The 27,832-nt window shown below is 62.6% G+C and overlaps 1 protein-coding gene across 2 annotated transcripts; it reads right to left on the minus strand.

Annotated features, from left to right (window-relative positions):
• Window positions 1-113: 113 nt before the first annotated feature.
• Window positions 114-27,412, minus strand: BCORL1 (BCL6 corepressor like 1). Of its 2 annotated transcripts, none has more exons than XM_075435679.1 (14): window positions 27,324-27,412; window positions 20,335-20,472; window positions 17,745-17,835; window positions 14,914-17,490; window positions 14,447-14,612; window positions 14,140-14,220; window positions 13,559-13,981; window positions 8,867-9,096; window positions 8,548-8,754; window positions 8,291-8,457; window positions 7,965-8,110; window positions 6,973-7,050; window positions 2,500-2,653; window positions 114-1,449 (listed from the first exon to the last, which is right to left on the minus strand). In XM_075435679.1, exons 2-14 carry the CDS (start codon window positions 20,418-20,420, stop codon window positions 1,173-1,175), a joined length of 4,683 nt encoding a protein of 1,560 aa, XP_075291794.1. In that variant the 5' UTR covers window positions 20,421-20,472; window positions 27,324-27,412; the 3' UTR covers window positions 114-1,172. The 2 variants fall into 2 exon arrangements, with proteins under 2 accessions (XP_075291794.1, XP_075291793.1); XM_075435678.1 differs by having other exon boundaries at window positions 14,447-14,660.
• Window positions 27,413-27,832: the final 420 nt, after the last annotated feature.

The following is a 27,832-nucleotide window of genomic DNA, read 5'->3' on the forward strand; positions in this document are numbered from 1 at the left end:
GGGGGGCTCTGTCACACCCCGGGCACAGCCAGCCCCGGGCTGGGGCCGTCGCGAGCAGAAAGCCGGCCGCAGCCGCGCGACCGGGAAGGAGAGGCAGCAGACGGGGGGCCTGATGCAGGTTTTTTCTGTACATCAGTGTTTTTGACACCACAGCCTGTTGCTGCTTATAATAAAACAGAAATCAGAAAGAGCAACCAGAATACACACCCAAAGGCGAAAAAACCCTCGGCTGAAACAAGGTGCTGCCTGGCCCCCGGGCGGGGGGCTGGCGGCGGGGGTCCGTGGGGAAGGGGAACACCTGCCCTGGCCGGGAAGAAACACAACACAAAGGAAAAACGAACCAACCAAAAAAAACACCCCCGCCGCCCACTGCTCCCGCGCGGAGCGGGGGAGAGCCAGCGAAAACCAGATTGTCCCGTCCTCAGTCCCGTTAGCACCCGTACGATAAAACTGTGCCGTCCCCCGCCAGTGAGCGGGCACCGCGCCGGGCACGGAGGGGGCTGCTGCGGCGGCGAGACCCCCCGGGGCCGCGGGCAGGCGTGGGCCGGGGCTGCGGGGCAGCGGCACGGAGAGGACGCGGGAAGGAGCCCGGGGAGCCGATGAGCAGCGGGGCTGGCTCCAGAGCGAAGGGACGTGACCGTCCCCCGGCGCTCGGCCGCAGTGCGAGGGCCGCGACCCCCCGGGTCTGTGGTGCAGGGCTGGGGGGCTGTTCCAGGGGAGCGCTGGAGAGGGACCGGAGGCAGCCCCCATCCCCTAGCCCAGAGCTCACCCTCACAGTGATACAGACTCAGCAAAAACAAAGGAAACATTACAAATTAAATACTAATTAAATAAATACTATGGAAGACGTTGGGAGGGGGAGGGCAAACAGAGAGGCGCAGTCCCACGGGGTGAGGTGGGGAGGGGCAGCGGCACCCACCGCCCCTCGCCGCCCCCCGAGCTCACGCAGCCCCAGTGCTGGAGGGGGCCAACGGCTGCAACCGCCGCTGCTCGGCGCGAAGGGACCCCGGGACGTCCGAGGAGGCGAGGGTCCGCTCCCCCCGGCCGGAGGAGACCCTGAGGGCAGGAGGGCTGGCTGGCCAAACACTCGGGTCCCTGCGGCGGGTGCCGGGAGGGCTGCGGCCCCTTGGTCCTTATTATTGCCTCGTGATGCAGGGAGCGACCCGTCCCCGTCAGCTGCTCCAGGCCTGGTACTCCACGGCCGAGCCCAGCAGCTGCAGCAGCTCGGGCTCGTAGTGCACCAGCTCCACGGTCTCTGCAGCGCCCGGCGCCGGCTCGGGACTCTCCCGCGGCTCCTCCTGCGCCAGCACCTGGCTGAGAGCAACCTGGCGCTGGAACTCGGCCCGGGGCAGCACAGCGACCTCGAAGTGCGGGAAGCGGGCCTGGAAGATGCGGGAGGACAGCTTCAGCCGCTTGAGCACATCGGCAAAGAGGAACCAGTTGCAGGGCCTAAGAGGACGGCAAGAGGACGGCGGGTTAGGGGCGAGGGGCCGCAGGGACGCTGCCCACCTCCCTTCCCCTCCCCTCGCTGCCGGGGGTCCGGCGCCGCTCTCCCCATGTGCCCCCTCCGCAGCGTCAGGGCACAGCCCACGCAGGACCTCTCCTGGAGCACCTCTGCTGCGAGGACAGGCTGAGGGAGCTGGGGATGCTCCGCCTGGAGAAGAGAAGGCTCCGCGGTGACCTCAGAGCAGCTGCCAGTGCCCACCGCTGTCCCTGTCTGGCTTGGGGCGCTTGGAAAAGCTGCGACCTGCAGAGCGGTGCCTGGAGCCCGGCGCATCTCCGAGCCCGGGTCACAGAATCCCGGAATGGTTTGGGCTGGAAGGGACCTTAAAGCTCACCTGGTTCCAGCTCCCCTGCCAGGAGCAGGGACATCTCCCACCAGCCCAGGGTGCTCAGAGCTCCATCCAACCTGGCCTTGAACCCTGCCAGGGAGGGGGCAGCCACAGCTCCTCTGGGCAGCCTGGGCCAGGGCCTCACCACCCTCATGGGGAAGAATTTCTTCCTAATATCTCATCTCAATCTGCCCTCTTTTAGCTAAGAGCCGTTCCCCCTTGTCCTATCACTGCACCCCCTTGTGAAAAGCCCCTCTCCATCCTTCCTGCAGCCCCTCCAGGCACTGGCAGCTGCTCTAAGGTCACCCCGGAGCCTTCTCTTCTCCAGGCTGAACAGCCCCAGCTCCCTCAGCCTGTCCTCGTAGCAGAGGTGCTCCAGCCCTCGGATCATCTCCGTGGCCTCCTCTGGCCCCGCACCAACACATCCCTGTCCTTCTTATGTTGGGGGCTCCAGAGCTGGACGCAGGACTTGGGCTCTCAACGTTTCTCAGGCAGGCGTGCGTTCTCCACACACGAACACCTCGCGTTCTCCCTCACCCGAAGGGCAGCCCAAGGCTGCCTCGTACTGCTGCTATCTCACCAGCTCACGGGCTCTGTCCTGGGAGCTCCCCCTCCCCCCCGCGCTAAGGTCACCCAAACGCTCTCTGCTCCAGGAAAAGGTACTCACCCCCGGGAGACTGACACTTGGAGGTTGTAGCTGGGAAGCAGCGGCTTGTCCGAGAACTCGAACATGAAGTTGTCTGCATCTTGCTCCTCTTCCTCCTGGTCTGAACTTCCTGGAGGGTTGAGCAGAAGATCGCATCCAATGCTGTCCTTCCCCTCTGCAACAAGCAGAACAGACGTTGGCATCGCTCACGGCTTCACACCAGCCACTGCTCGTCGCTCCCTGGGGAGCGGCTCTGCCCAGCCGGACCGGCCGCCGCCGCAACCTGGCACGCACCTTCCCCATCGTCACCGCAGCCCCAGGGCCGAATCCCAGGGGCTCCCCCCGCTCACCTTCCAGCCCCTCGTCCGGAGGAGCCCAGCGAGCGCTGGCTGCTCTGCGCAGCGTGACCAGGTCAGGTCAGAACACCCCGTGTCGCAGCAGCAGCCTTCGGGTTCCCACCGAGCCCGCGCGCGAGACCAGGCCCTGCCTGTTTGCGAAGGGAGCCGCTCGCACCGGCCGTCCCCACGCTGACCCCGAGACGGGCCCAGCCCCCTCCGCTTGCCAGCACCTCTGCCCTCGGCCGGGAGGGACCCGGCCCGGGGAGGAGGAGGTGGGTGTACGGGACGCTTTGTCTGCACAGGTCCGATAAAGGCAGGCACCGCGCTCTGCCTCTCCGCCCAGATCCCACCCGCGACTGCTGCCGGCAGGAGGTGCGTGCCCGCGCCGGTCGCTAAATAAAGACTGCAGGGCTGTGCCACCAAACGCTGCGGCAGATCTAGAGGCCGACACAACCAAGCAACAACAAGCGCGACTTCAGCGAGTCGGCCCCGCGGATTCCTGGCACGAAGCCGGCTGCTCCGGGAGGTACCCGAGCTGCAGCCGGATCTGCTGCCGCAGGAGACGCAGAGCAGCGCACCTGATCCGCAAACCGTTTCAAGGCAGTTAAATTTACTACGCACCGAGCTGAAGAGCGTCTGCTGGAAAGCAGCTTGCTGCCTGGATTGTATTATTAAGGGGTAAGAATAGTCTTGGGCTGGCAGAGTGGTTTTGTCCTGCTGAGGTAACACGGGGCGACTCCAAATACTTCCAGAAAACAGTTTAGATTCTAGAGAGGGAACTCGGACCAAATGTGCTGGTGAGCAAATAAACCAATCAGGCAAAAGCTCAACACCACGCACAAGAGAGAAGGCTGAAAAAAAACCTCACAGTGTGCTGCCTGAGCGAGCTCCGCGCCCCACGCTGCTCTACGGACAAACGCGGCACCCTGCAGGAGTGTCATTTCAACAGAGAAACAGCAGCAGACGACAGGAGACGCAGGCTCAGACAGGGTCTCGGGAAAAAAATTCAATCATTTCTTAGTCCTGACAAGGAAAAATAAATTCCCCAAGAAACAGAAAAACAGGGTGCTTAAATCTTCAAAACTTACTGTAGAATAGGACAAAAATAAGCGACTTGAGCATTGGTCTGATAACTGCTTGGCAAAGATTCCACCACCAAAAAAACCTCAAATTTCTCGAGCAACCCAGGGAAAAAGAATTAAATGCATTTCACGTGGCAACGACAGGGTGCAACGTCTCTCCTGAAAATTCTTCTCCCTCGGCCCTGCCCGTCAGCCTGGGTGGAAGCTGCGGCAGGAACGGGAACGCGCGGTACCAGCGCAGCAACGGGGAGATGATCTGGCACAGCAGCGCTGGTCCCAGGTGCAGAACACAGCCCCGAGCGGGACTTGGCGTCTGGAACCCCAGCAGCACCAAGCGGGGGACGCAGATGACTTTACCATGCTCAGACCCCCGAGACCCCACACCCCGCCTTCCCTCACTATCTCCCGGCCCCCAGAGATCTGCAGACCTAAAGGAAAATGTGGACGACGTTCCTGCCTCGAGGAATAGAAACAGATCAAGCAGGGGCCTGGGATTTCTCCTCCGCCCCGAGGGACGTGCGATGTTTTGTGCTTCAGCTGGAGGATCCGCTGGAAAGGGAAGCTCTGCAGGACTGAGCCACTGACGGAGGAGAACAGCTTTCTGCTGAGCTGGCTCAGCTGGGAGCAGCTCAGTTACCCAAGAGCAGAATCAGGTACTTCCCTGCCTTGGGGAGCATCTGCTCTCGGCAACCCAGGGTGGCTGCGGAAGGTAACGGAGCCAAAAGGGCCCGTTTCCAAACACCCTGTAAACAGCACCCTAAAAAACACAGCCCCTCGTCTCAGGTTTGGGCGTCTGGCCCTTCCTCGCTGAAACACGCAGTGTCCTGCTGTAGTGGGATCTCTGCCGTCCTCTCTCCGAGCCAGAGACGGAAACACCCCACAAGCCAGACCAAAGCCACGGGGTTTCAGCACATTTTGTGTCGCTGACATTTCTCCAGGGACCATCAGTCTCATGTCTGGGAGGAGCCCACATTCTCCCAAGCGCTGTGCAGAGGCACCCAGTGAAGCCCGAAGCACCCGAGAGGCGAGCATCAGCCCAGCCAAGACTGGAGGGATCTTTCCACTGCAGCAAGGGTGAGGTGACGTAGCCAGGGAAGGGCACAGGCAGACCAGCGCGGGATTTGTCTGGCTCGTTAACCAGCTTCAGGTAGCACAGGAGAGAAAGCAGGCAAAACCTAACAGATGGCACCATGTGAGCGACAGAGACCCAGCAGAGATGCAGCCACGGTGGCCAGCATTCAGTGTGAAGCCCCGCTGGAAGCGGCAGGACGAGTTTAACAGGGAAGGTAGTCTTTTTCCACCCTCAAATGAAGAAATACTCTGAAAAGCTCGAGTAAGGTCCAGGGGAAGGAGAAGAAGTGCAGCTCCCAGCACTCCCCGTGGAGATTTTCCATGTGTCAGCCAAGGGTCTAAGCGAGGCCCTGGCGGGCAGTGAACTGCCATCACGATGGCACCCCAACCTCCCTCCATCCCCCCAGCAAACACCAAAAGGTCGGTGATGGTTTGCTTGCTGAAAAAAATAACCCCTGTCTTTTTGCCGCCGGGGTGGAGGACAGAAACGTAGGAGGACATGATGCAAGACGGGATTTTTCGAGACGTGCCGGGGGACGTGGCAGTGAAAGGCCTGCAAGCAGCAGCTACTCTGAACTAAACACCAGTGGCTTGCTTTTCCAAGACCCACCCGTTTCACGCCAGGCGTCAGGGTGTACGAAAACCGAGATGGCACATTTCTAAGCTGCTCGCAGGTGGCAGCGGGTCTCCTAGAGCGTATGAGAACCGGCAGTCCACAATCCCATGCCAGCATCTTCAAGAGGACAGGACGCTGACAAACGGGACACAAGCGGATAGTGGAGCTCAAGCACATAAGCTCTCTGGGTAACCAAGAACCCAGCACGCAGCAGCAACCAGAGCGCCAAACTCTCCTACCCACAAAACCACACACACAATTTTCCTCCCTTGTCTATCAGAGAAATCCAAGTGGGAATCAGTGATAAATCAAAACTGGTAAGATCTCTACTCTAAAACATTACAGTCAAAGAATAGCTATTTTTCTTGTGGTAAAGAGGCTGCTTCTTCAAGGACCGTGATAGCTTCAAGAGTGAGAAATCCAAAGGAAGGAGGCTGTGATGCGAACAGTTTCCCTGGCGTGCCTGAGTGCCAAAGCCTACAAACAAAGTCTTCTTAGGAGCACGGAATTTCCTCCGTTCCGAAACGCAGAGACATCAGGGTCCTCCAAGGGTAAGTCCTCTCCCAAGAGCACCCTTCCGTACGTATCTGCATTTTTTCATTTCTAGAGGGATGTTGGAAACGACAGAGGTGAGCAGCTAAAACCAGCTGCCTTTTGGCTTGCCAGCGTAGGTAACCCAAGTCTTTACGAAGGGCTTGAGCGTGCTGATCTACGTCGGCAAAGTGGCCAGGAGGGACTCTGCAGCCTGGCACAGGCCCGCGGCTAGATCCACCACACCATCGTTCACGGACCCTGGGGGAACTGGAGCAACACAGCGAACCGTTTGCAGACCTTGCGCCTGTATCGTTTCAAGAAAACTTCAAGGCTGGTAACCACAATTTTCAGGAAGTGACAGTAAAAGGTAGAAGTCATGCCTTCACTGGGGAATGCCTGCCACTGTAAGAAGAGGACCTTCCCTGGACGAACACCTCCCCTCCAAAGCAGAGAAGAGGGATGGGCAGCTCTGGGAACCTGGAAGTTCAAGACTTCTATACCAAGACTTCTCTGCCTTCCTTGGTTTTATCTTGATGACTGGACTAACGAGAACTGCTACAAGTATAACACGGTCTGGGATCGACACCCAGAGACCCTCAGGAATCACCAGCAGCACCTGGAGTCTAGTCTTGCACGCTGCGTTCAGCCTGCTTGGAGGGGTCCACACGTGCAGCCTCCCAGAGAAAAAGCCCCTTTCAGGAGCACCTCCCAGCAGGCAGCGTTACGGCCAGAGCTCTGGCTACGACGTGAGTCGGGAGGGACGCAGACCGACCCGAGTGAATGACGCGTCATCACACAGCACTGCTGCTCTCTGCTCTGCTGCCGTGAAGGAACTGGCACAGACTGAACTCACCGAGCACAGAGCTGCTGTAGAAGTCCCACGCTGTTCGAGGATCCCCGTCAGCGCGCCCCTCGAGATCCGAAAGGTAATCTAAAGAGAAGCAATAGAGAGGGTTAAGGCTTATCTACTGGTCAAAGCATGATCCTGGCACGCAGATCCGTTGATCCTGGTGAGCCACTTCACCTCTGCTGCTCTTCCCCACTCTGCATTACGGCAAAAGCTGAACCACGACTCGCAAGAAGGGCGCCCGCCCTCAGGAGAGGGCAGCAGGGCCCCGGGCCTGAGAACATGAGATACAAGCTGAAAAGGGAAAGCAACCGACCACACTATGTGGGTCGGAAAGAAAAGTTCCTAGGGTCGTCTCGAGTTCAGAATTACATCTCCAACACCCGCGTGTGCAGGTAAGCCTGGAGCAGCTCAGACAGACAGCTGGCAAATGAGATTTTTTCAACACTGGAGGTTTTCTGCCTTGCAGCTATCTGGGAACCACTGCTGCCTCTTCCTCGCTGTTGCGTAGAAGCCACAACGCTCATCTTGCTTCCACACAACCAGCGCAGAGAGCAGGCACGCTGCACTCTCGGCCACCGGGATCCAAACGGGCCTTTCCAACAGCGGCAGGCAGGCAGCGTTTGGGCAGAGCTGGGTTTGATCAGAAGGCATCGCTACTTGGCAGCAAAAATACGTTCCCTTAGGTTACGCAGCAGAAGCGGGAACGGTGGAACAGCGTCTCCAAGCCTCACGCACAGCACTGTCTGTAGCTGTGTGACCGTGGCATTGCCATCTCCTTGCACATTAAAGACTGAAAAGCGAATCATATCTTATCTGGAAAACAACTGTAATTAAAATTTGGGCGGTAAAAACACACACGCGTGACGGGACAGAGCTAAAATGATTCAGTCACCTGCTGCTCAAGCACTTCTAAACCCTTTGACACCCAGATCTGGTCCCGTATGGTGCCAGACTGGAAGGATGGAAGCACCGCCGCCCCCGGGCTTGGCACCTACCGCAGAGGAAGCGCTTCATCACTTCGCTGGTGGCAAGCTTCACTGCTGTCTGCCCAGAGTAAGTGGCCAGAGTGGGATCAGCACCATAGGAGAGTAGAAGCCACATGGTTTCCAGGTTGTCATTTGCTACTGCATCGTGGACAGGCCTGCAAGGACAGAAGCATTGGCAGAAAAAGAAGAGACTGGAAGAGTTCGCAAAGCAAATGCTCTGCTTCGGGTTAAGACAAAGCTAGCGATGACCGACAGCTCATCCGGAAAAACACGCCCTGCTCCCCGCTCCCACGCCTCTCCGTGCTTCCCCCGCCGTGCCCCCCTCGCCGGCTTGCCTTGTGCCGTCCTGCGCGCTGCAGTTCACGTTGGCGCCGTGCTCCAGCAGAATGTGGAGGATGTCGATCCAGCCTCGCGCACAGGCTTCGTGCAGTGCCGTGTAGCCAGCGTTGTCACGATGGTTCACGTCACTGCTCTTCTTCTGCAGGCAGTACAGCACCACGTCCTGCGGGAACACGAGCGTTGCAGGCCCGGCCGCACACAACCCAGGCAAGGCAGCGCAGGGGACACCGCGGAAAAGGGCGGCCGAACTCACCTTGTAGCCCAGGCGAGCTGCTCGCTGCAGAAGGGTCTCCCCTGCATTTTTGTTCACAATCAGCCGCCGAGCTCCAGGAGGAACGTTCTGGGCCATAGGCGGTTCGGGGGAACTCTCCGGGCTGACCCGACGGGACTTACAAAGCGCCCACAAGTCCTGGGGCTTCTTCGGAGGGCGCATTTTGGGCTGGTTCCAGCAGCCTTTCCCCTGGAAAAGGAAGGAATACAACTCCTTGGCACGTGTGGCCACGGCTTACTCAGAGGAGTCCCCTTCTCTCTGTCCTCCCCGTGCGTGCTCCCCTCCTCAGCCCCAGCCATACCTTCCCCTCGTCACAGATCCCTGCCAGGTGCTTGGTTTTACATTTGCGTTTTCCTGATGGTTTCTCCAGCTCTTCTTGGATGGGAGAGCTGTCAGAGTGCTCCAGGAAGAAGCCATTCCGAAAGTCTGGGTGTCCTTGAGATTTTCGGGGGGATGGGGAAAGCCGGCTCCTCAGCCGCAGCTCTGTGCCTTTACCCTGCACGGACTCCTTCTGCTTCCGGTACCTAAAATCTAACGGAGAAACGGGAATGAGGAGCTGCTGTAGGCACAGCACTGAAGGCCAGCAACCCAGACCTCTGCCGCCAGGCAACAGAAACTGCTCACCTTTGCCGGCCACTCATCCAGAAACCCAGACCGTGGACACGGGAGGCCCAACGACAGCCAGCCATCCTGGTCTGAAAAGGCCAGGCCTGCCGAGAGCTGCGGCTTGCACACACCTGACCCCGGCTTTTCCTTCGGTCTGACAGGGAACCCAGCACGGCGCAGCCCAGTTTGTCCGCGCGCTTCCCGGTAGTTTGGTAATCGCAGGCTGCCATACGGCGCGCTCCCCCACCTGCACGGCTGGGCGGGACTCACGCGGGACACCCCGCAGAAGCAGAAAACGCCAAAAATCCCCTTTAAGCTGTCTGCGAACAGTCGTCGCTGTGCTGCCTACAAAACCAGGCCCTGCCTTGCCCGCTCACATCTTCCCCTTAAGCAGCATATTAAAGCTTCGATTAATACGCATGCAGGTAGGCAGTACCAGGGTGCCTCAAGGGAAATCCAGTCTTTCCTCGCACCACACAGAGCTGCAGGGCTGCTCATTACGAAGCCCCGCGCATCGAGCAAGGACAGGCGCTCTGCTTCCCTGTAACAGCAACGGGAAAACAAAGTATGGAAGGAGAACGTGAAACCCTGTGAACACACAGCCCCCCAGGCTCGTACAGCACCACACACCGCGCGCTGAGCAGCCGGTCAGTGCTGGAATCCGGCAGGTTACCAAGGAAGAGCCCTGCGCAAAGGACGGAGGCGGCTTCTGCACACAGCTTCGCAGAGCCCGAGTCTCCCAAGCCTGGCTCTCTCCACAGCTTTGGGCACTTTGTTTGGCAACAAAGACTTTGCTTCGTTTCTCGGGGGAGAGCTAGGAGATGCCCCAGTGGGTTGGTTCAAGGGATCAAGGGGATAACTCCCGGAACGAAGCTTCACATCTGTTAGGAACACTGCCGCCTCCAGCAACAAGGCAGGGTTTGTACATCTCCAGGAGCAGCATCTTCAGCTTCCACGTTCTGCAGAGATTCTAGATTCTCCCCGTCAAGTACCAAACATAACTTCCCCGTATGTCTTGTTCTTGCTAGGAAGCAGGGGCCACGGGTCTTGCACAGAAAAATAGGTTTGGCTAAGACACCGAGGTAGAACCACAAATAAAACCTCAAAGCCAGCATGTCTCAAGTACTGCAGTGCTGTTCTGGTCTCCACTTCTCAGGAAAAATGGAGTGGAAGTGGAGAAAGGCAAGCAAACCAAGCGAGGGGTGGCGAGGCCACCCTACAAGATAGGTTGGGACTCCTCAGTCTGGAGAGGAGAATGCAGAGGAGGATGTGACCAAAATCTGCAAAAATCGTAAAAGGGTGGATCGGCCAAGTGGAGGAACCTCGTTCACCCAATCCTGCAGCACAAGACTCATGGGCACTCGATGGAGGGAGTAAGAGACCAGTTGAAAAACAGACAGCAGAAAGGAGTTTGCACAGCACAGAGGGAACTTCAGGGCTTCGCTGCCACCTCCAGGCGCTGCAGGCAGATGTTATCACCAGGACCAGGAATTATTTAGGCAAATTCATGGACAACAGGCCCATAAACGAGCTGTAGAAGGCCTGGGCAGGGACTGCCCTAGTTTAGCTGCTCTGGATGCCGGGGAAGCCCAGCCAGCTGAAGTCCGGGAAGCGGCTGTGCTCGAATGCCGGCCCTGCGTAGCCTCTGCCCTTGCCACGGTCAGGGGAAAACCACGGGCTCGACAGAGCCTGACAGAACACAGCACGCTGGGTGTACCTCGGCGAGGAACAGGAGACATCTCCTGGCTCTGAGCAAAGAGAACGCACCCACAAGACAGGGTCTGGGCAGCAGTCCTAGTTTCCCACCACGCAGAACACGGTATTTCTTTCTAAGCTCATGCACAACTCCTCAGGCTGCACTTCAGCGAAGTTCTAGCAACGATACTTGCCAAGAAGGTGGCACACGGCAATCACCAGCCTGCTTGCTGTTTTGGGAGCAGTCACCGGACGGAGATTTCTGCTGGGCTCTCCGTAACACCGTCTGTGTCTTTTTTACAGCACTGTTACACTGTCACAGCTAACCCGGGGCAGTATGCGAGGACTCGAGATGCTCCTTCCCGGATACCCCATTCCTTCTGCCAGCGTGCAGGGGCTCCGCGCTTCGCAGCACAGCTTTTAAAGCAGCCCATCACCGTAGCGTTAAATACACCTCGCTCGGCAGGACACACACCCGTGCCAAAGAACACCTTCCCGGCAACCAGCAGCACCTTGGGCTGCGGAGGAGACGGGCTGGAAACGGCACAAAGCTCAGAAGAGCCGGGAATGTGGCGAGGAAGAGCCAAGTCTCGTGAAGAGAAAGCGGTAAAACGCTGACAGGTCAGACAGCACGTGGCGACCAGGACGGTCTGTGCTTGCCAGGGGCACGCTCCGGCAGCCCCTGCGCACCCAGCGGGAGGAAAACACAGGGACTCCATCGCTCCTCCGAGCACAGAGGGGAGGTGGGCAGCGGGTTCCCCTACCCCAGAGGTCCGATACGTGGCTCTGGCAGGGATCTGCATCGACCCTCCCTCTCTCCAGTATCCAAAGGAGACAGAGGAACGCCACTGGCTTAGCGCTCTCATCAACGCGTGCACCTCGACCGCGGCTCAGCAGCGGCGAAGCTCTGGGGCTTGGGCTCGTAGCGGAGGAAGGGCCAGCCCAGCCAGTCAGAAGGGTCAAGGCCGCACCGGTCAGAGGGGAGACGTGCCAACGGATCCTTCACCGTCAAAGGGACCAGCCTCCTTCACCCACGTGCCCGCCCCGAAGACTGCCCGTGTGAACCCCTCTCCCGGAGGGACCCGGCCTCAGCGAGCCAGCTGCTTGTCAGTGGATCGCTCCAGCTCGTACCCGCAGGCGACGCAGGTTCCTGAGCCAGTACAGGACACGGTGGTCTGCTTTCTCCCTGTCCCTGCTCTGTCTGCCGGCCAGCTTACAGAGCCACTGTAGCACCCAGGTCCTCATCTCCAAAGGCAGCAACGGCTCTAGGCCACAGCTTCTGAATCCAAAACACAGAAGCTCACGTATCTGAGGGCCGAGCAAGCAGTCCCTGAGGGAAACCGGCTTCTGGACAGAAGACAGACACTCTCAAGGAGTGTGGTAAAGCTCCTGGAGAAATCCCTCCTGAATGCTGCTGCACTCAGACCTCCTTCTCAGGCTCTGTTTGGGACAGACATCAGCGGGAGACAGCTTGAGCACGCCCTCAAACTGCGAAGATGCCAGGAAGGCCATCAGAAACCATACTCCTGGTCTCACAGAGGCACCCAGACACTGCAGCAACAGCGTCAAACTGTGCCAGGGCAGAAACGTAGCTTGGGGGACCAGGTGCTGGGAGGACAGCGGCCACCTCTCCTTCTCACAGCACCTCAGCAGCAGCACCTCAGCCTCTCCTGAGGACTGTCGATCCGAGCAGCAACGCAGCAGAAGGCAACTGGTCCGTATCCACCACATCCCCTCCAAGAGCAAGGCCCAAGGGTACAGAGGGCCGGCAGAAGCGCTTCCCCCAGCACCGTGGCTCGGACATGCTCTCCTGCAACCCTGACAGAAGCTACCCGGGGGACCCAGCCAGCTGTCAGCACACGCTGAGCCATCGGTGCGCTGCGGGGTGAACCCCAGTCTTGCTCCCAACAGCCTGAGGCTGCCCCTGCACGGGCAGGGAGGAGGGACCGCAGGGACCGCTGACCCTCAGGGAAACGTGGATTTAGTTTGGAGCACACGGTCTGGGCAGTTCTGGGAGGAAAGGCAAGAGTGGAGGGGGAGCAGCGAGCAGGACACAGGCAGGTGGCACAGCCCTCTCCTCCCAGGGAAGCTGCAAAGACGAGCCACACGGGGATTTCTCCGCCACTTGCAGGCACTCTAGCTGTGTTAATCCTCTCCTGCGTGCCCTGATGCAAGCTCGCAAGTCGCCTTAATAAAGCAAGACAAAGCATAAAGGAGCCCAGCGGAACCGCGATGCTCCATCTCCCTCCGCTTTAGCCAGGAAAGCCAAACCCCGCTCCCAGGAGCCTGTGCTTGTCCAGAAATATTTCACTGTGCTACCTCGTCCGATTCGCATTTTCCCACGCCCTCTGCCTTAATCTGAGGGTAAGATCAGTATCTAATTAGCCACATCAGCTGCTGTTTCCTACTCCGAGATTTACTGTAAATATTTTTCAAAGAAGAGCTGATCAATTGAAGCGGCCCACGCTGTGGACATCAAGCCACTAACAATGATGGAGATCCATCTTTTTTGGGCTGTCTAGTGCTCAGTTGCCAGGTGCCGGGTTAAATTACGACAATTACAAAAAAAAAATCCCCAAATCCAAAAACTCCGAAGAATCCCACACCCAACAAATGAAACAACGAAACAAAAAAAAAAAAACACCCACGTTGATCCCCAGCCTGGTACCAGAAACCCCCTCCCAGATTGTACCTGCTTTGGATTTTCGCCTCCTGTGGGGGTAGCCCACCCGCTCCTCCTCTCGCTCAGTCAAATATTCTCCTGTCTGGTATTTCCGACTTTTCTGTCGTCTCCTTTTCTTCCTTTTGATGTGGCTGTCATCTTCTTCCTCCTCGTTGGGCTCCCACAGCTGCCTGGGCGATTCCACTCTCCAGGGCAGCTCCCGGGTCCTCCTTGTGTAACAGCCGCTCCTCTCGGACAGAGACCTGTCCCTGGCCCTGCGACTGTGATAGCGCGATGTCCTGTGGGATTTTCGCAGCTTGCGACGTTTCAAGGATGTCTCCTCCTCCTCTTCCTCCTCCTCTTCTTCCTGATCCTCCTCCAGCAACGGTAAAATCTCTTGACCAGTCACATCACACTCTCCCGTCACACCAGCAGAAGAGCCAGCGATGCTTCCTGCAAGAAAGCAGGATTTCTAGCTGACAAAAAAGCCAAGAGTGTCTACGAGAAAAGCCCTGCAAGGCAGGGCAGAAGGCAGGCACAAGGCCAGCTAAGCAGGGGAATGCTCGCAGGCCACCCAGGACTGCCACCCGGGTCCCCCGGCACCAGCTCACCCGACTGACTGCGCGTCCGGCTGCTCAGCACCACCGGAATGAAATCCCGAAAGTTGTTCTTGGGCTTCTTCTCCAGGTAACCTGTGGGGAGAACCGAGCCTTCAGCAAACATGCCACAGATCTGTGCAGGCACGTCCGCTGGCCCGGGAAGGGCAGTCCGGCATCACGCTGCCGCTCGGCTTTGGGTCCCGACCCGCGGCAGCTCCGGAGGCCGCTCAGCTCCCGGGCAGCGGCGGTTGGGCCCCACGGGCATGAGGAACCGCTGCAGCCTGACCCCGCAAGAAGACGTCGCCATTCACCAGCGTACCTTCCTCGTGGCTGTCCCCGCGGCGTGCCGGAGATGGGAACTCCGTCTTCGCCGGCCTCCTGCGCTTACGCTTTACCCTGAGGCTGTTGTGATCCTTCACCGAGCCCAGGCCGGTTCGGCCTTCTCGCCTGCCGAGTTCGTGAGGATTGTCATGGTGTTTTCGCCACTGTGAATGGAGGACACAGACTGAAGCCTGAGCTGCCAACTGACTGGGCTGGAAAAGCAAAGGAGAAGGGACAAAACGCTGTCCCCCACGCATCGTGCCGGTGCCCTCCAGTGTTTTTGACACCCCAGGTCCACTTTCACTCTAGATAACCTGCAGACACGGGAACATTAATCCCCTGCCAGGTAATGCCGAAGGGCAGGGGTGGAAAGCCCTGTGCGCTCAGCTGCCCCCCCCCACGAGAGCTCCCTCCTCACCCACTGACCTGCGCCACAGCCCAGCAGCCCCAGCCCGTCCCACCCACCTTCCGGCCATGCACGCTGCGGCTCCCCGATTTGCTCGGGGACTCCTCGCCGTCCTGGGCTTGGCACTTCGGTCTCTTGTGGGCCTGCCGGGCGTCCCCATCATGCTGCCGCTTGGACTTGCAGCGCGCGCCGCCCTCTTGCTTGATTTGCCCTGCTCCTTTGAGCTTGACCTCGGCAAAGGCCTGGGGAGCCGTCCCGGCGCGAAGGCAAGTCACAGAAGGGAATGACACGTCGCACTCCACTCGCTCCTTCTTGACCCTGCACAGATCCACCTGACGCACGCACTGGAGCGGCTCTGCAGCTGGCGGCTCCGGCGAGCCCTCGCAGCCCGGCTCCTTGCGCTGGCTCTCCGCGGGCACAGCGGGCACCTCCGAAATCATCCGCAGGCTCTGCTGCCCGGCCGCGGGCAGATCGTGCGACAGATACGCTGCTAACACTTGGTTTTTGGGCTTTGCATCCAACTGTTTGAGGCTACAGCTCCCCTGGGGAGCCTCAGTCTGCGCGCTGCCCTCCTTACCGGAGTCAGCCTCCGGCTGCCCGCGCTCCTGACTCTGCTGAGGGTTGTCCGGCTTCCCCTTCCCCGCTTTCCCATCCAAAGCACTGGTCTGAAGAGACGGACCCGCATCCGACGGGACTGGATTGGACGGCTCCTCGTAGAGCTTGGGCAAGGCCCGGCAGCTCTTGCTCTTGGCCGCAGCTTCCCGTTCCTGAGGCGGGAGCCTGGGCAGCCCCTCCGGCAGGCTCTGGGCGGCTGCGCTGGACTCTGTGGGCTGCACGCTCGGGAATGTCGGGAGCTCGCCGGCACCAGCTGGCTTGCAGGAGCTGCTCTGGTTTGGGGGCAGCTGCCCCGTCGTGGAGATGCCAATGGAAAGCAGGGGGGTCTGATGATAAGGAGACCAGCCGAGAGGCAGAAGCTGAGGATTGGAAGGTTTCCCATTCACGGGGCATCGTGGGTACACGCTTCCCTGGCCGGGATTCCAGGTGGAGATGTCCTTGGACTGACACAGAGGAGCTCCTGGAGCAACTCTGCCATGAAGAAGTCTCCTGGCAGGATCCTGCTGTCCTTCTGTGCTGACCTGGCTGGCTTTCTTCCCACAGGGAACCCCGGCGCTGCGAGGGTCCCCCTGATCGATGATGGAAATGGGCTCCTGCTTGGGAAGGTGGCGCGGGTCCCTGCTGAAGCTCACTCCGGGGTCCTTGCTGAGCAGCAGCGAGGCAGGCACCGGGTTGGCGACGCCGACGTAGGTGCCCGGAATGGTGCTGATGAGCGTGGTGTTCTTCACCCAGGAGCCCTGCTCGCCGTTGCGCAGGAACTCAGGGAAGATGACCAAGGGAGGGGTGGTGCCGAGGCACGAGGTGACGCTGCTGCCCGCAGCCTGGGCCGCGCGCTGGGACTTGGAGAGGACCGTGGTGAGAAGCGCCTTGCCGCTGGTGTGCACGGGCGTCAGGATGGGCATAGGAGGTGTCTTGCGCTGACTGGGCGGAGGCAGTTTCTGACGATTGGACTTGGAGGAGAGATCGAGCGGCATCTCGCTGCACTCCGGAGAGGAGACCATCTCACGCTCGAGCTGCGGAGGGGACTTCAGGGGGGAGAGCGAAGTGGCAGCCACCGGTGCGTGCGGCTCGGGAGCTGCCGGGGCTCTGGCGTGCGCACCAGTGCCGGAAGCGGGAGCGGCGCTCCCGCACGGCGCTGCCAGCGCGGGCTGGCTGGGGGCGAGGGAAGGGCCGGCGGTGGATGGGGGAGCACCCTCGGCAGCAGCCTGGGCACCGCTTCCGGCCGCGGGTGACGGGCAGCTGAGCTGATTCACCTCCACAGACACCACTTTGGCGTCTGAAGCCAAGGGCCTGGTGACGGAGAAGGTGTAGGGGTAGGAGCGCAGCTCCGGGGAAGCGATGATGCCCGGCAGGCAACGCTCGTGTAGGTAGGAAGGCAGGACGGGGAGGGTGAGCGTGGAGGAGACCCCCAGGGTGGCTGGAAGCGTAGCCACGCTGAGCGGCTGCCCGCAGCTGGGGGGTGGGATGTACACCAGCGACTGGCTCGGGCTCAGAACCGCCCCGGCCTGAAAGGACAGGGGCATTTTTTGCATAGCAGGGGCCTGAGACGTGGGAAAGCACACTCTGTTCAGAGTAAAAGTAGCTGGGGTGGAGGCAGAGGTGTTGCAGCCGGAGACGACGACAGACAGCGTCCCTTCCGCCAGCACGCCCGGCCCTTGCGCTCCAGCGCTCGGGGTGGTTTTCTCCTTCCCAGCGGGCTCGGTCTCTGGAGCTGCAGAGCAGGCTGGAGGAGCACCAGCCTGCTTGTCGCCGAGGGGATCTGCTGGTGTCCAGGCAGCGTCAGCACCGCTGCTGTCCCGCTCGGCAGCTCTGGGGACTGCGGGCTCCTGCCCTCTGCCACCCCCCTGGCTTGCCAGAGGGCCCGGGGCATCATCTTTCGCAGTCTTTCCCGCACACTCCGGGTTTAGGTTGGGATCGGGCGGCTGCTCTTCCAATTTGGGCCCAAGCTTTTCCTCTACCTTGCCATCAGCTTCCAGCCCCTGGGCGCTGCCGCCACCACCACTGACTGCTGTGAGCTCCACCTGCAACGAGAAGGGAGAAGGTGTTCCCCAGAGCCGCGCAAGCGGCTCCCAGCGAAGCAGGCGGGACCCTCTCCCTATCCCCCCGCAAGACACAGAGGCAGAAGCGGCAAACAGCTCGTGCCGAACTAGAGCGTTGCTTTGCCTTCCTGCACGGAGGACCCCCCCCTCGAGAAGGAGCCCGCGGGAGCCATCGGGGCAGATGCTCCATCAGGGAAAGGCCGTCTCGGACCCAGACACGCACGCAAGGCGCTCACCTCGGAAAGGCTGCTGCTGACGCAAAACTCTTGAGACCCCAAGTGCTGGGAGCTGCTCGTTTTAGACTCCTCATCAGAAAGGGGGGCTCTCCTAGCCGGGGAACAAGACACAGCATTACGAAACCCCACGATACTCTCCCAGCAGCCTGCCCCTCCCCGACCCGGCGTGGGACGGCAGAGCAGCTGGCAGCTTGACGAAGCGTGCCTGCTCCAGATAGCCGGCTCCTCGTCACCACACCTCACACGACGGGCACAAGCCACAGCAGACCGACGGGGTGAGGAGCGCCGCTGGCCATGGCAGCCCTCCCTCCTCGGAGCCCTGCCCGCAGGACAGCACCTCCTCGCACACACACGAACGCTGACCCCACGGCTCCGATCCGCCCAGCAGGACTTTCTCTGCAGCCCAGCAGCTCCGTGCACCTTCCTCACCCACGGCCATTTCGACCCCCAGGGTCTCACCATGGGCCAGCCCAGCCCTCCCCGACTGTGCTGCGTCACAGCCTGGCTCCGCACACCTACTCCCGTCCCCCCCGCCTCCCGCTCTGCCCCGACACACGCTCCCAGCCCCATCACGCTGTCCCCTCCATCTCCCTGCCACGCTCACTCCCTGCCCCGGGACTTCCAGCCCAGCCTGAGGTGCAGATCTCCCTCCAAGCTCTCCAGTCCCACGCCACCCAGGACAGGAGCAGCGGGTGCCCACAGCCGCCCGGCGTCCTGCTGGCCTGCCCATCCGACCCCGTCTCTCCAGGAGAGAGCTCCTGAGCGGGAAGCCCGAATTCAGGGCGAGGACTGCAGAGCCCAAGGAGGCGACAGCCGTCCTTAGGGTCTGCGAGGGGCAGGGGACAGCGCCCGGGGGTATTCACCCTGCGAGGGGCCGCTGCTCGTTGAGGGTCATTCAGAGCAGCTGCCGGGGCCCGGGGAGAGCAGCTGGAGCTCAGCATCCGCGGGCGCTGCGGTTCTTCCCGGCTTGCTCCCCTACCCCCGGCCCTCACGAGCAGGTAGCGGACGCCAGCTGTGGGAGGACGCCTCCCCCTCGGGCTCCCGGCCCCCGCTGCGGGCTGCCCCAGCGCCAGCCCCCCGGGACAAGGCCGCGCTCCCCGGCCGCAGCAGGCCCAGAGGACACCCCTCGGCCAGGGGATGGCGGGCGGCCCGGGCTCGGGGTGCGGCGCGGCCCAGCGCTGCGGCGGGGCTTGGGGGGGTGCCCGTGACCAGGCCGGTGCCCCTGGGGCCGGGAGCGGGGCCGGGAGCGGGACCGGGAGTGGGGCCGGGAGCGGGGCCGGGAGCGGCTCCACAGGGGCGGGCGGCGGGCGGGACGCCAGGGGGCGCCCGAGCGCAGCCGGCTGCCCGCGGCCCCGCGAGCGATCGGCCCGGAGCTGGACAGCGCGGCCCGGCCCTGCCCGGCCCCTCCCGGCCCTTCCCCCGCCCCTGCCCCGGCCCCTTCGGCCACCCGCACGGCCGGCCGGCCCGCACCCGCCCCGCACCCGCCGGGCCCGGGCCCTGTCAGCTGCCGGGACGGCCCCGGGGGCAGGACGGCGCGGCGCGGCCTGCCCGGGCCCCTCCGCAGGCCGGCCCGCCCCGCGCCAGCCGCCCCAGGCCCGGCCCTCAGCGGGGCTGGCGGCCAAGGGAGAGCTCGGCTGCGCCCGCCCGGCTCGCCCGCCTTGCTCAGACACCCCCCCCCCCCACCGAACTTTCACGTCTGTTGTAAACGAGGAGCAGCTGCGAGCGGTGTGGGAGAGGCAGAGCGCAACGCCGGCCCCGGCCCTTATCTGGGGGACGCACGGTGGGGCGAGCGGCCGCTGAGGGCTGGAGATGATCCCTGCCCCGAGCGGGAGCCTGAGCCCTGGCCGGTGCCGCTGCTCGTGTCACCGGCCCCGGGGGACTCGCCGCCAGAACCCTCCACACCCGTGGCGAGGAACAAGAGGCACGCGCTGCCTCCGAGCCTGTGGAACTTCTCCGTCCCCAGCAAACGGAGCCGTGGCAGCCTCGAGGCAGCCACAAACCGATCAGTTCTGAGCACAAGACCCCAGGGCTGCGAGAACGACAAGGCGACGCAAAGCCACGGGGCAGGCCAGGAAGTCGTCTCCATCGATTCTGCCTCCCAGCCACTAATCCTCCCTAATCTCCCATTTGGTGGCATGTCACAACTCTCCCATCTAATCATTTGGTCTGCACTAACCCTCCTGGCTCACCGAAAGCTCCTCTTAGCGGCTTGGCTTGCAGTGGGTCAAGCTCTTTCCCTCCCCTGGCAGTTAAGAGCACGGGCCTGGTGAAGCCAACAGTGCACGCAGACGACTCGGCCTCGACACCCACCAGCGCCGCGGAGGCAACACGGCGACACACAGCCAGCGGTTCCTCTGCAGAGACCTCCAGCGCGCTCTGCCCGCGGGCCCTCCTCGCGGGGACCGTTGCAGGATGCCGCCATCTGACCCCACACCCACCCCCTCCCTGCGGCTCTTTCGCCCCTCAGTCCCTTTCTCACCCTGGTAAGAGCGGGCCGAGCCAGCGCCAGCTCCCTTCCCGTAGCCTCTCCAGATCCCCAGCTCGCTTCCTCCGCTGCCTTCCCCCCCACCACGCCACCGACGCACCTCACCTCTCCTCGTTGAGGCCACACATGCGAATCCGCTCTGTGCTGGTCCAGTTGTGCACCCCGCTGTAGAGAGGTGCTGTAGAGATCATGACAGCTGCTTGTCACCACCGGGACCTGCTGGGGCTCGCGGGGCCGCTCTGCCTACGAAAGAGAAACGCAGGACTGGTACCTCTCCCCGGGACGCTCGCATTCAGCCACGCTTCGGAGAGAGTCAGCCCCAGCTCCGAGGTACAGCGCCCGAGATGCTACACCTCTGTCCGGAAGAGGGCTGGAAGAAATCGGCGGCGCCTTGGGACGGAAGCCACAGTCTGCTCCTCCCTGCATTAAGCGACTTTATTGCCAGAACCCCTGGGGATACCCTGAGAGCTTCACACAGGCGTCTTCACACACATACGCACCCCTTGAAAGACTCCTCCCCTTCTCCCTCCAGAGGGACCTCCAGCACCGGGTAGCGAGCCGCAAGGCAGAGCTCTACCCGAGATGCTGGTCTGTTAAAATGCTGACCTCCCCAAGGCTTCCTAGGACCTTGGTAAACCAGCACGTGGCGGGCTCAGAGGGGGAGAGCCTCAAACAAGGAGGCAGCTGGGGGAGCCCGGAGGGAGCAGAGGTTTGCCAGCAGTGCTGCCAGGCGTGCCATCGAGGGATTGTCCCCTCCCTCTGCCAGGAAGGTGCTGCTATTCGGCGGAGTTACGGGTGGAAAACGCGAGGAAATCCAGAGATTCGGGAGCATCCAAGACGCACCGTCGGCTGGGTGGAGCTTTCGAGGGAGAACGTCGCAGCCAATCGTGCAGCGCTGGGTGTTCGAGCATTAAGGCAGCTTTGCTGCTGAAGTCGTATCAGGGAAAAAGCAACGAAGGGAGAGAAGGATCTGCTGCGCTAACAAGTGGACTCGGTCGAACCACGCAGGACTGACTGCAAAAGGCGGAGAGCTGCTGTCAGAGAGCTGCCTGGTTCAGATAAATACCAAACATCCGCAGGTAAAGCAGGCACAGAGCCACGGCAACGCTCTCGGTGCAGCGGGTGAGAGTGGGAAGAAGCTGAAAGCGACACGTGATCCCAGATCTCCGTCGGTTTTCTTTTCCCTGACAAGCTCCTGGCGACACAAGCTCTGAACGGGACAAGAAGCTGCTCGCACCATCCGTTTACGCCGAAACGAGCTGCGCAGGGATCTACCGGCCAGCGGCTCGAGCGATCGGGCTGTGGAACCGAACGACTCCTCTGACCTGCCGCCGGGTATCCTCACCGCAGCCCGAACACGCCAGCGGGGATCCTCCAGACAGAAAGGAAGGGCCAGGCACGCAGGAGAAATCGAGGCAAGGCGGCTCGCTTGCAAAAAAGAAGCGACAGACCCATCTGCACGTACGAGGGCACAAGCGAGCAAACAGACTACGGAAATCGGAGGGCAGGAGAAGAGGGGGAAACCTGCTCAAAGACACACACTGTAAGATGGAAGAAGTGATCTCTCACGAAGGGGGAGCCGGGCAGACGCTCAGACAGAGAGCAGGGTCATACCCAAAGAGAATGCGAGGTGGCTTGGAGCAGGAAGGGGAGGAGTCTTTCGGTGCTTGGAGAGAAACGCAACATAAAGGAAATAGGGGAACAAACAATCTGCGGGGATTTCACCATCTTAGGCCAAACTGAAAGAAGGGGAGGAGAAAGGTTCTGCCCCTGAGCACAGCGGCAGGACCGACGTTTGGGGAGAAATCCAAAGGGACCTTCTGTGCCGCGGGGGACGGGGCCGCGTGCGGCTGCACGGTGCGGAACAGGAGCCGGAGCCGAGCTGAAGCCTCAAACAAGCACAGCTGAGGCGTGACCCGCAAATAGGTCTGGCAAGGGAAAAGTGGTAACAGGGTGGTAGGAGGAGCTGGGAGAAACCGCACGTTTGGAGCGCTCGAGTAAGAGCTGGCCAACAGAGGAGGCACGACGGCCACGAGAAGCGAGCCAGGAGGACACAGCAACAGAGACAGACACTGTCTCACGAATCCCTGGCCTCCACCCTCCACGGACGACGTGGGACACGTGCCAAAGGCAGGCATTTCGCAGGGAACGAAGAAGAACAGAAGAGAAGAAGGATCAAGATTTCAGCCAAGGCAAGGAAAAACAAGAGACGCGGTCTCGAGCACAACCTGGAGCGAACGGCAAAAGAACAGCATCCATACGATGGCGGACGCCGGGAAGTTCGCTGAGAAACGCAGGGACGAGCAGCCTCCGATGCAGCCCCGAAGCAGAAAGAGCAACTGCAGCCTCCCTGGGTCAAAGCACCCTTTTAGTCGAGTCGACAGAAGGAAACCCAGCACATCTCTCGTCTACACTGGTGCAGCCCGACACAGCGTTGAAGGGATGTGATTAAACCAGTAGGAGCCCCTTGGAGAACACAACTAGGGCATGGGCTCACGTGCCTGCCTTCGACTCGAAGAAGCTCTTGGAGAAACTGTCGAAGCCGTTCTCCCCTCTCCCCTTCAGTCCTGTCACTGACACCGCGCGGTGTCCCGGTAAACTTGACCGGGGACTTGATCTCGGTTTAAAACCTCTTTTTCCCTCCCCTCCACGGCTGGGCTGGTTTTAACCCCCACCAGCTCCTCGAGCAGGTTCACCTGGAGGGAGAGGGCACAGCCTGGCACAGCTTCTGCTCAAGCCGCTACGTCTGCCAAAGGAAGCGTATACGAAACCACAGTCTTATTTTGATTTAGCTAAATAGGTGCCCAGCCAATTCTAATTAACTGCAAAGAAAACTAGTTTAGAACCAAACAAGAACACCGACACAGCATTTCGCACGGAGAAGCTCGCCGTGCGATATCACAGCTCCTTCACCTCTCGACACGGAACGTCCTCGAAGAGCTGCGCGCAGGGAAGGTGCCGAAGGCGCTCCCCCCCAGCAGCAAGCCCTCGGAGGGACTGGCAGCGAAACCAACGCCGTGGATCAGAATAAAAGCGAGGGGGTTTCGTTCACGAAGACAACACCTCCCGTCGGTTTGCAAAAGGAGAGGATGCCGCCCTGCAAACCCGTCTCTTCCAGGCTCCAGAAAAAGCAAAGCAGAAGGCGTTTTCCTTGTAGTAAAAGCACGCTTTTCCTCAGGTTAGCGGGGACTTCGCTGCACGTGGAAGTTCCCCTGGATTAGGTCGAGACGTTACCACCGAAACACCGCTACACCGCCGACGGAAACAAGTTTCCCCCAGACGAAGTTCTTCGGGAATGGATCTTTTCTAAGAATTCTCTCTAGACAAATCCTCCTCCCGCTGAAATCCCAGCAGCGCCGAGACCACCGCAGCCCGGACACAGGGCAAGCCGTGGACGGCAGGACGGGCTGCCGCCGCCCCCCCCCGCCAGCTCCCACACAGCCGCAGGGGACCAAGGCCCACGGGCTCCCCACGCCGACCCCGCTCAACCCTGCCTGCTCCCCGGGATCCCCATGCAAGTTGCCCGAGGTGAGGCTTCCCAACGCAGTTTTCCGCTGCAACGCCGCCCCTCGCACTCGCACCTCCCGCCCCAGCTTTATCGCAGCAGGGGGGTACAGGAGCTGCAAAGCACATTTCCAAGCTGTGCCCCCCCCGCCAGCCCCCAAATAACAGCGATTCCTCGGCAGGATCAGTCCCATTGCTGGACACAACGCCCAGCTTCTCGGCAAACATGTCAGGCAGCGCTGCTGGGCCGCCACCGAACTGCCAGCCACGCAGAGCTGGGGTTTTACCGGAGGGTTTGGTACCGCCGGCGCTCGCCCTAACAGATGTCACGTCTACGTCGCCACCGGGTCTAAACCACTTTCGTACTGCTCTGACCACGTCAACCAGAGCCACGACGTCCCACAGCCGCCCACCTCTGCCGCAGCCGGGGCGGACCCAGGCCCGCGGGCACAGAGAGGGGCTTTCCCTCCTCCTCACGGAGACGGCCTGTGCCAGCCACTTCTTCACGGCGCGAACACGTTCAGCTTCAGGACCGTGCTGCCTGGGAAGCTTGTCACGTATTTTCCTGCTCTGTACGTTAAGCACCAAGCCAGCTGGCTCCTCCGCCGGGGCTCCGGGCGGGCATATCACCCCCCGACGCAGGCAGGAGAGCGACGAGCGAAGGAGCGGCGACGTGCGCCACGGCCGGGGTTCCGACGATGGCACGAGCTCGCCCGGGACGATCAGCAGCTTCGCCTCTCCCCGCTGCACGAGCGGCAGCCATGGCGCGAGCCCAAGGGCCAGCTCCGGTGATCCCGCCGCGGGTCACGTCGGTGGGAGCTCGGCGCACAAAGCGATGCCCGCGGCCTTCACGGAGACGGCAGAACGCTGCCCGCCGGCGGTGCCTCCTTCCGCTCTGGCCGCGGCCTTCAGCGGGCCAGCGGCACAGAGGAAGGAAAGGGAGACTTCCCAGCCGCGGGGCATCGCGGAGGAGAAAGCCCACCGCATCCCCCCGCAGCGGGGGACGGGGAGGACGCGGCCGCTCGCCCTGGCGCGGTGCTGTGCGGGGGCACGGCGGAAGGCCGGGAGGGCTGCACTTTGACCCTGGAAACACACCCGAGGGTGACACCTTTGTAACGTTCATTCCCAGAGAGCAGCGAAACCTCGAAGGCGAGGGCTTTTTCCCCGGATGGCTACAAAATATGCAACGACACGAGCTGCTGGAAACTCAGACGGGACTGGGAGCGCGTCGCCTGCAGCCCGGCTGCTTCGACGGCAGCGAGAGCGGCGGAGGACGGCGGCACGTGCCGCGGCGGGGCTCAGAAGCGCCGGAAGGGAACGGTCCGCGCGGACGGGAACGGTCTCCGGCGCTTGCCATAGTTTGCTCACTTTGGCAATCTTCGTTGCCATTAGTAACACCGGCAAGAAACCGTATTTGTTTTCATACGTGAGTGTCGGGCGTCCATTTGAGGTACAGAGGTCCGGAGCGAGTGCCAGCGCCCAGCGTTGCCCGAGACGCCTTCGCAGGGATTCAGCGCCGAGCACTGCCTCACAAAACCCCCTGACAGCAAACCGCTTGCGAAGAAATAGAAATTAAATTAAAAAAATAAATTTAAAAAAAAACCCCACCGTGACGGTCCTCTCATGGGACTCAGAATGGGCATGATACCCAGCGAGGGAGAAACTGAAACAAGAAAACTGAAGAAAAAAAGGAAACGGTTCATCTTCTGCTACGTTCCCGCTGGCGCAGAGGTCAGAAACTCGCAGGAGTGACCAGGAACAGCCAGCGAGGAACCAAACCCCGCGCGGCCAGGCCAGGCCACCCCGGTTGGCGGGAGCCGGTGCCAGGCGTGGGGCCCGGCCCGCGGTCGGTGCGGCAGCCCCGAGCTCGGTCGGGGCTCCCCACCGGCAGCCCCGGCCGCTGCCGCGCTGAGCCAGGCTTTGCCTACACGCATTTGCTTAAGCTGATTTAAAGACACAGTAACACCGCGAGTAATTATAGAGACTCGGTGCGATGGATCGGAAATAAAAAAGAGAAAATCCATCCCCATTTAAAAAAAATAAAATAAAATAAAAGCCAAGTTTGCGGCACGTTCAGCAGTCCTTCACCACCAAGCCCCAGCCGCTGGGCGACCGGTGCGGCTCAGCCCCCGCGCGCGCCAGGCAGCCCGGCCGTCCCCGCGAACGCCCGCTGCCGCAGATTTTTAAGGACTGAAAAAAAAAAAAAAAAGGAGCCACTAAGGGCAGACAGCGTTAAAAAATTTCATCTCCGAGAAGGCGCGCATCGTCCGAAATACGGCAACGGGAGCGCAGCCTGGCACGCCGCGATGCCAAGGGCGGCTTCCTCCCGAAGGCCACGCCACGCCAGCCCGGTCCGCGAGACCCTCCCGGCCGGGCGAGGGGCAGTGACGGAGCCGGTGGCCTGGCCGGGCACGACGCAGCCCCGGGAGCGGGCGGACGCACGGGCCGGCGACGCGGAGGGCAGGGCGAGGCGCGGGTAACGGCGAAGAAGATGCGGACAAGCGGCCGAGGGGTCGCACCGGCCCTTCTCGCGCCGATCCCCCGGGACCCCCGGTGGGATGGGGACCGGGACCGATGCTCTGCAGGGACGGGAACTTACCGCCTGCTCGTCCTACCCTCGAAGACCTTCTCCCGGCGGCTCTGGGAACCGGCCGGACCCGCACTCAGGCGCCGGTGCCCGGTAACGGAGGTCCGGAGCTCGCCGAGGGAGTTCTGGCTTCCTCCCCGGGGGGCGGGGGCAGGAAGCGCCTCCCGCCCGGTCCCGCCGCTGCCCGAACTCCCCCCTCACCCCGCACCGGTCCCGGGGGGCGGCGGCACCGCCCCGGCCCCCCCCCCCGCCCCGGCACCGCGACCGGCGGGGCTGCCCGCGGCCGAGCCGCCGCGCCCGGGCAGGGCCCCCCGGGACGCCCCGCCGGGGCCAGGCCCCGCACCGCCGCCCGCAGCCCCCGGCCCCAGCTCAACAGTTGCCCCCGGGGGAGCCCGGTGCCGCCGCCGCCCCCCCCCGCCCCGCCGCCGGGACAGCCCCGAAGATGGAGGTGGCGGCGGCCGCGCTGCCCCCGGGGAGGGCTCTTCCGCCATCGCCCGGCCCCCGGTGCGCGGGGCAGGGCCGGGGCCGCGCCGCCCAACTCCGCCCGCCCGTCCCGGGCACGCCGCGCTCCGCCGCCCGCCCCCGGGACCCCCCCCAGCCCCGGGAGCGGCAGGTGCCGCCGGGACCGGGGCCGCCGAGCCGGGCAGGGCAGCGGCACGCCGCGCCGTCGCGGGGCAGGGACCGCAGCCCGCCCGTTCCCCTCCCCGGGGCCCGGCGCTGTCAGTGCCCGCCGGCCCCGCCGCTGTCCTGCCGCAGGACGCTGCCCCCCCCGGCCCCGCAACCCCGGGGGCGTCCCGGGACCGTTTCCATGGAGACCCCGTCCCGCAGGGAGCGCGGGGGGGGGGTCCCGGCCCGCCGCTCCCGTCCGCGTGTCCCCCCCCCCCGCCAACGGCGGCGGCTGCGGGCCCGGGGTGCCCGGGCAGCGGGGTCGGGCGTCCGACGCGGGGCGGGGGGGGACACCCGGGGGGGGGGAAGAAGGCGGGGGGGGGGGGCGGTCACGCACCTGGTTGTCGGTGCGGGCGGGGGGCGCTGGGCCGGCGGGGGCCCCCCCTGCCCGAGGCGGCGGGTCGGACGGCGGGCGCTGCGAGCGGCGGTTCGGCGGCGGCGGAGACACTGGCGAGCGGCAGCCGGGGTGTGAGGGCGAGCGCGAGCCGCCGCCGCGGGGGCCGACGGGAGATGTAGTCCGTCCGCCGCCCCCCTCCCCGGCCCCGCGCCGCCCCGCGGACTGCGGCTCCCGGCGTGCACCGCGGCCCGCCCTGCCCGCGGGGGGGGGGGCTGCGCGGAGCCAGCCGAGTCCGGAGAGAGAGCGGGCGGGGGGGGGGGGGGGGGGGGAGAGAGGGGAGGGGGCTCCGCGCCCGGCACGGCCCGCGGGGGGGGGCGCGGGGGGGGGCCGCTCCCGCCGGGGAGGGGCCGCACGACGGCGCGGCGCGAGCCCCACGCACCGCACACACACGCGCGACCCCGCGCCGGGGCACCGGGGGGGAGGAGGAGGAGGAGGAGGAGGCGGCCGGG

The sequence above is a fragment of the Opisthocomus hoazin genome, chromosome 14 (assembly GCF_030867145.1).
Source record: "Opisthocomus hoazin isolate bOpiHoa1 chromosome 14, bOpiHoa1.hap1, whole genome shotgun sequence".
Taxonomy (NCBI): Eukaryota; Metazoa; Chordata; class Aves; order Opisthocomiformes; family Opisthocomidae; genus Opisthocomus; species Opisthocomus hoazin.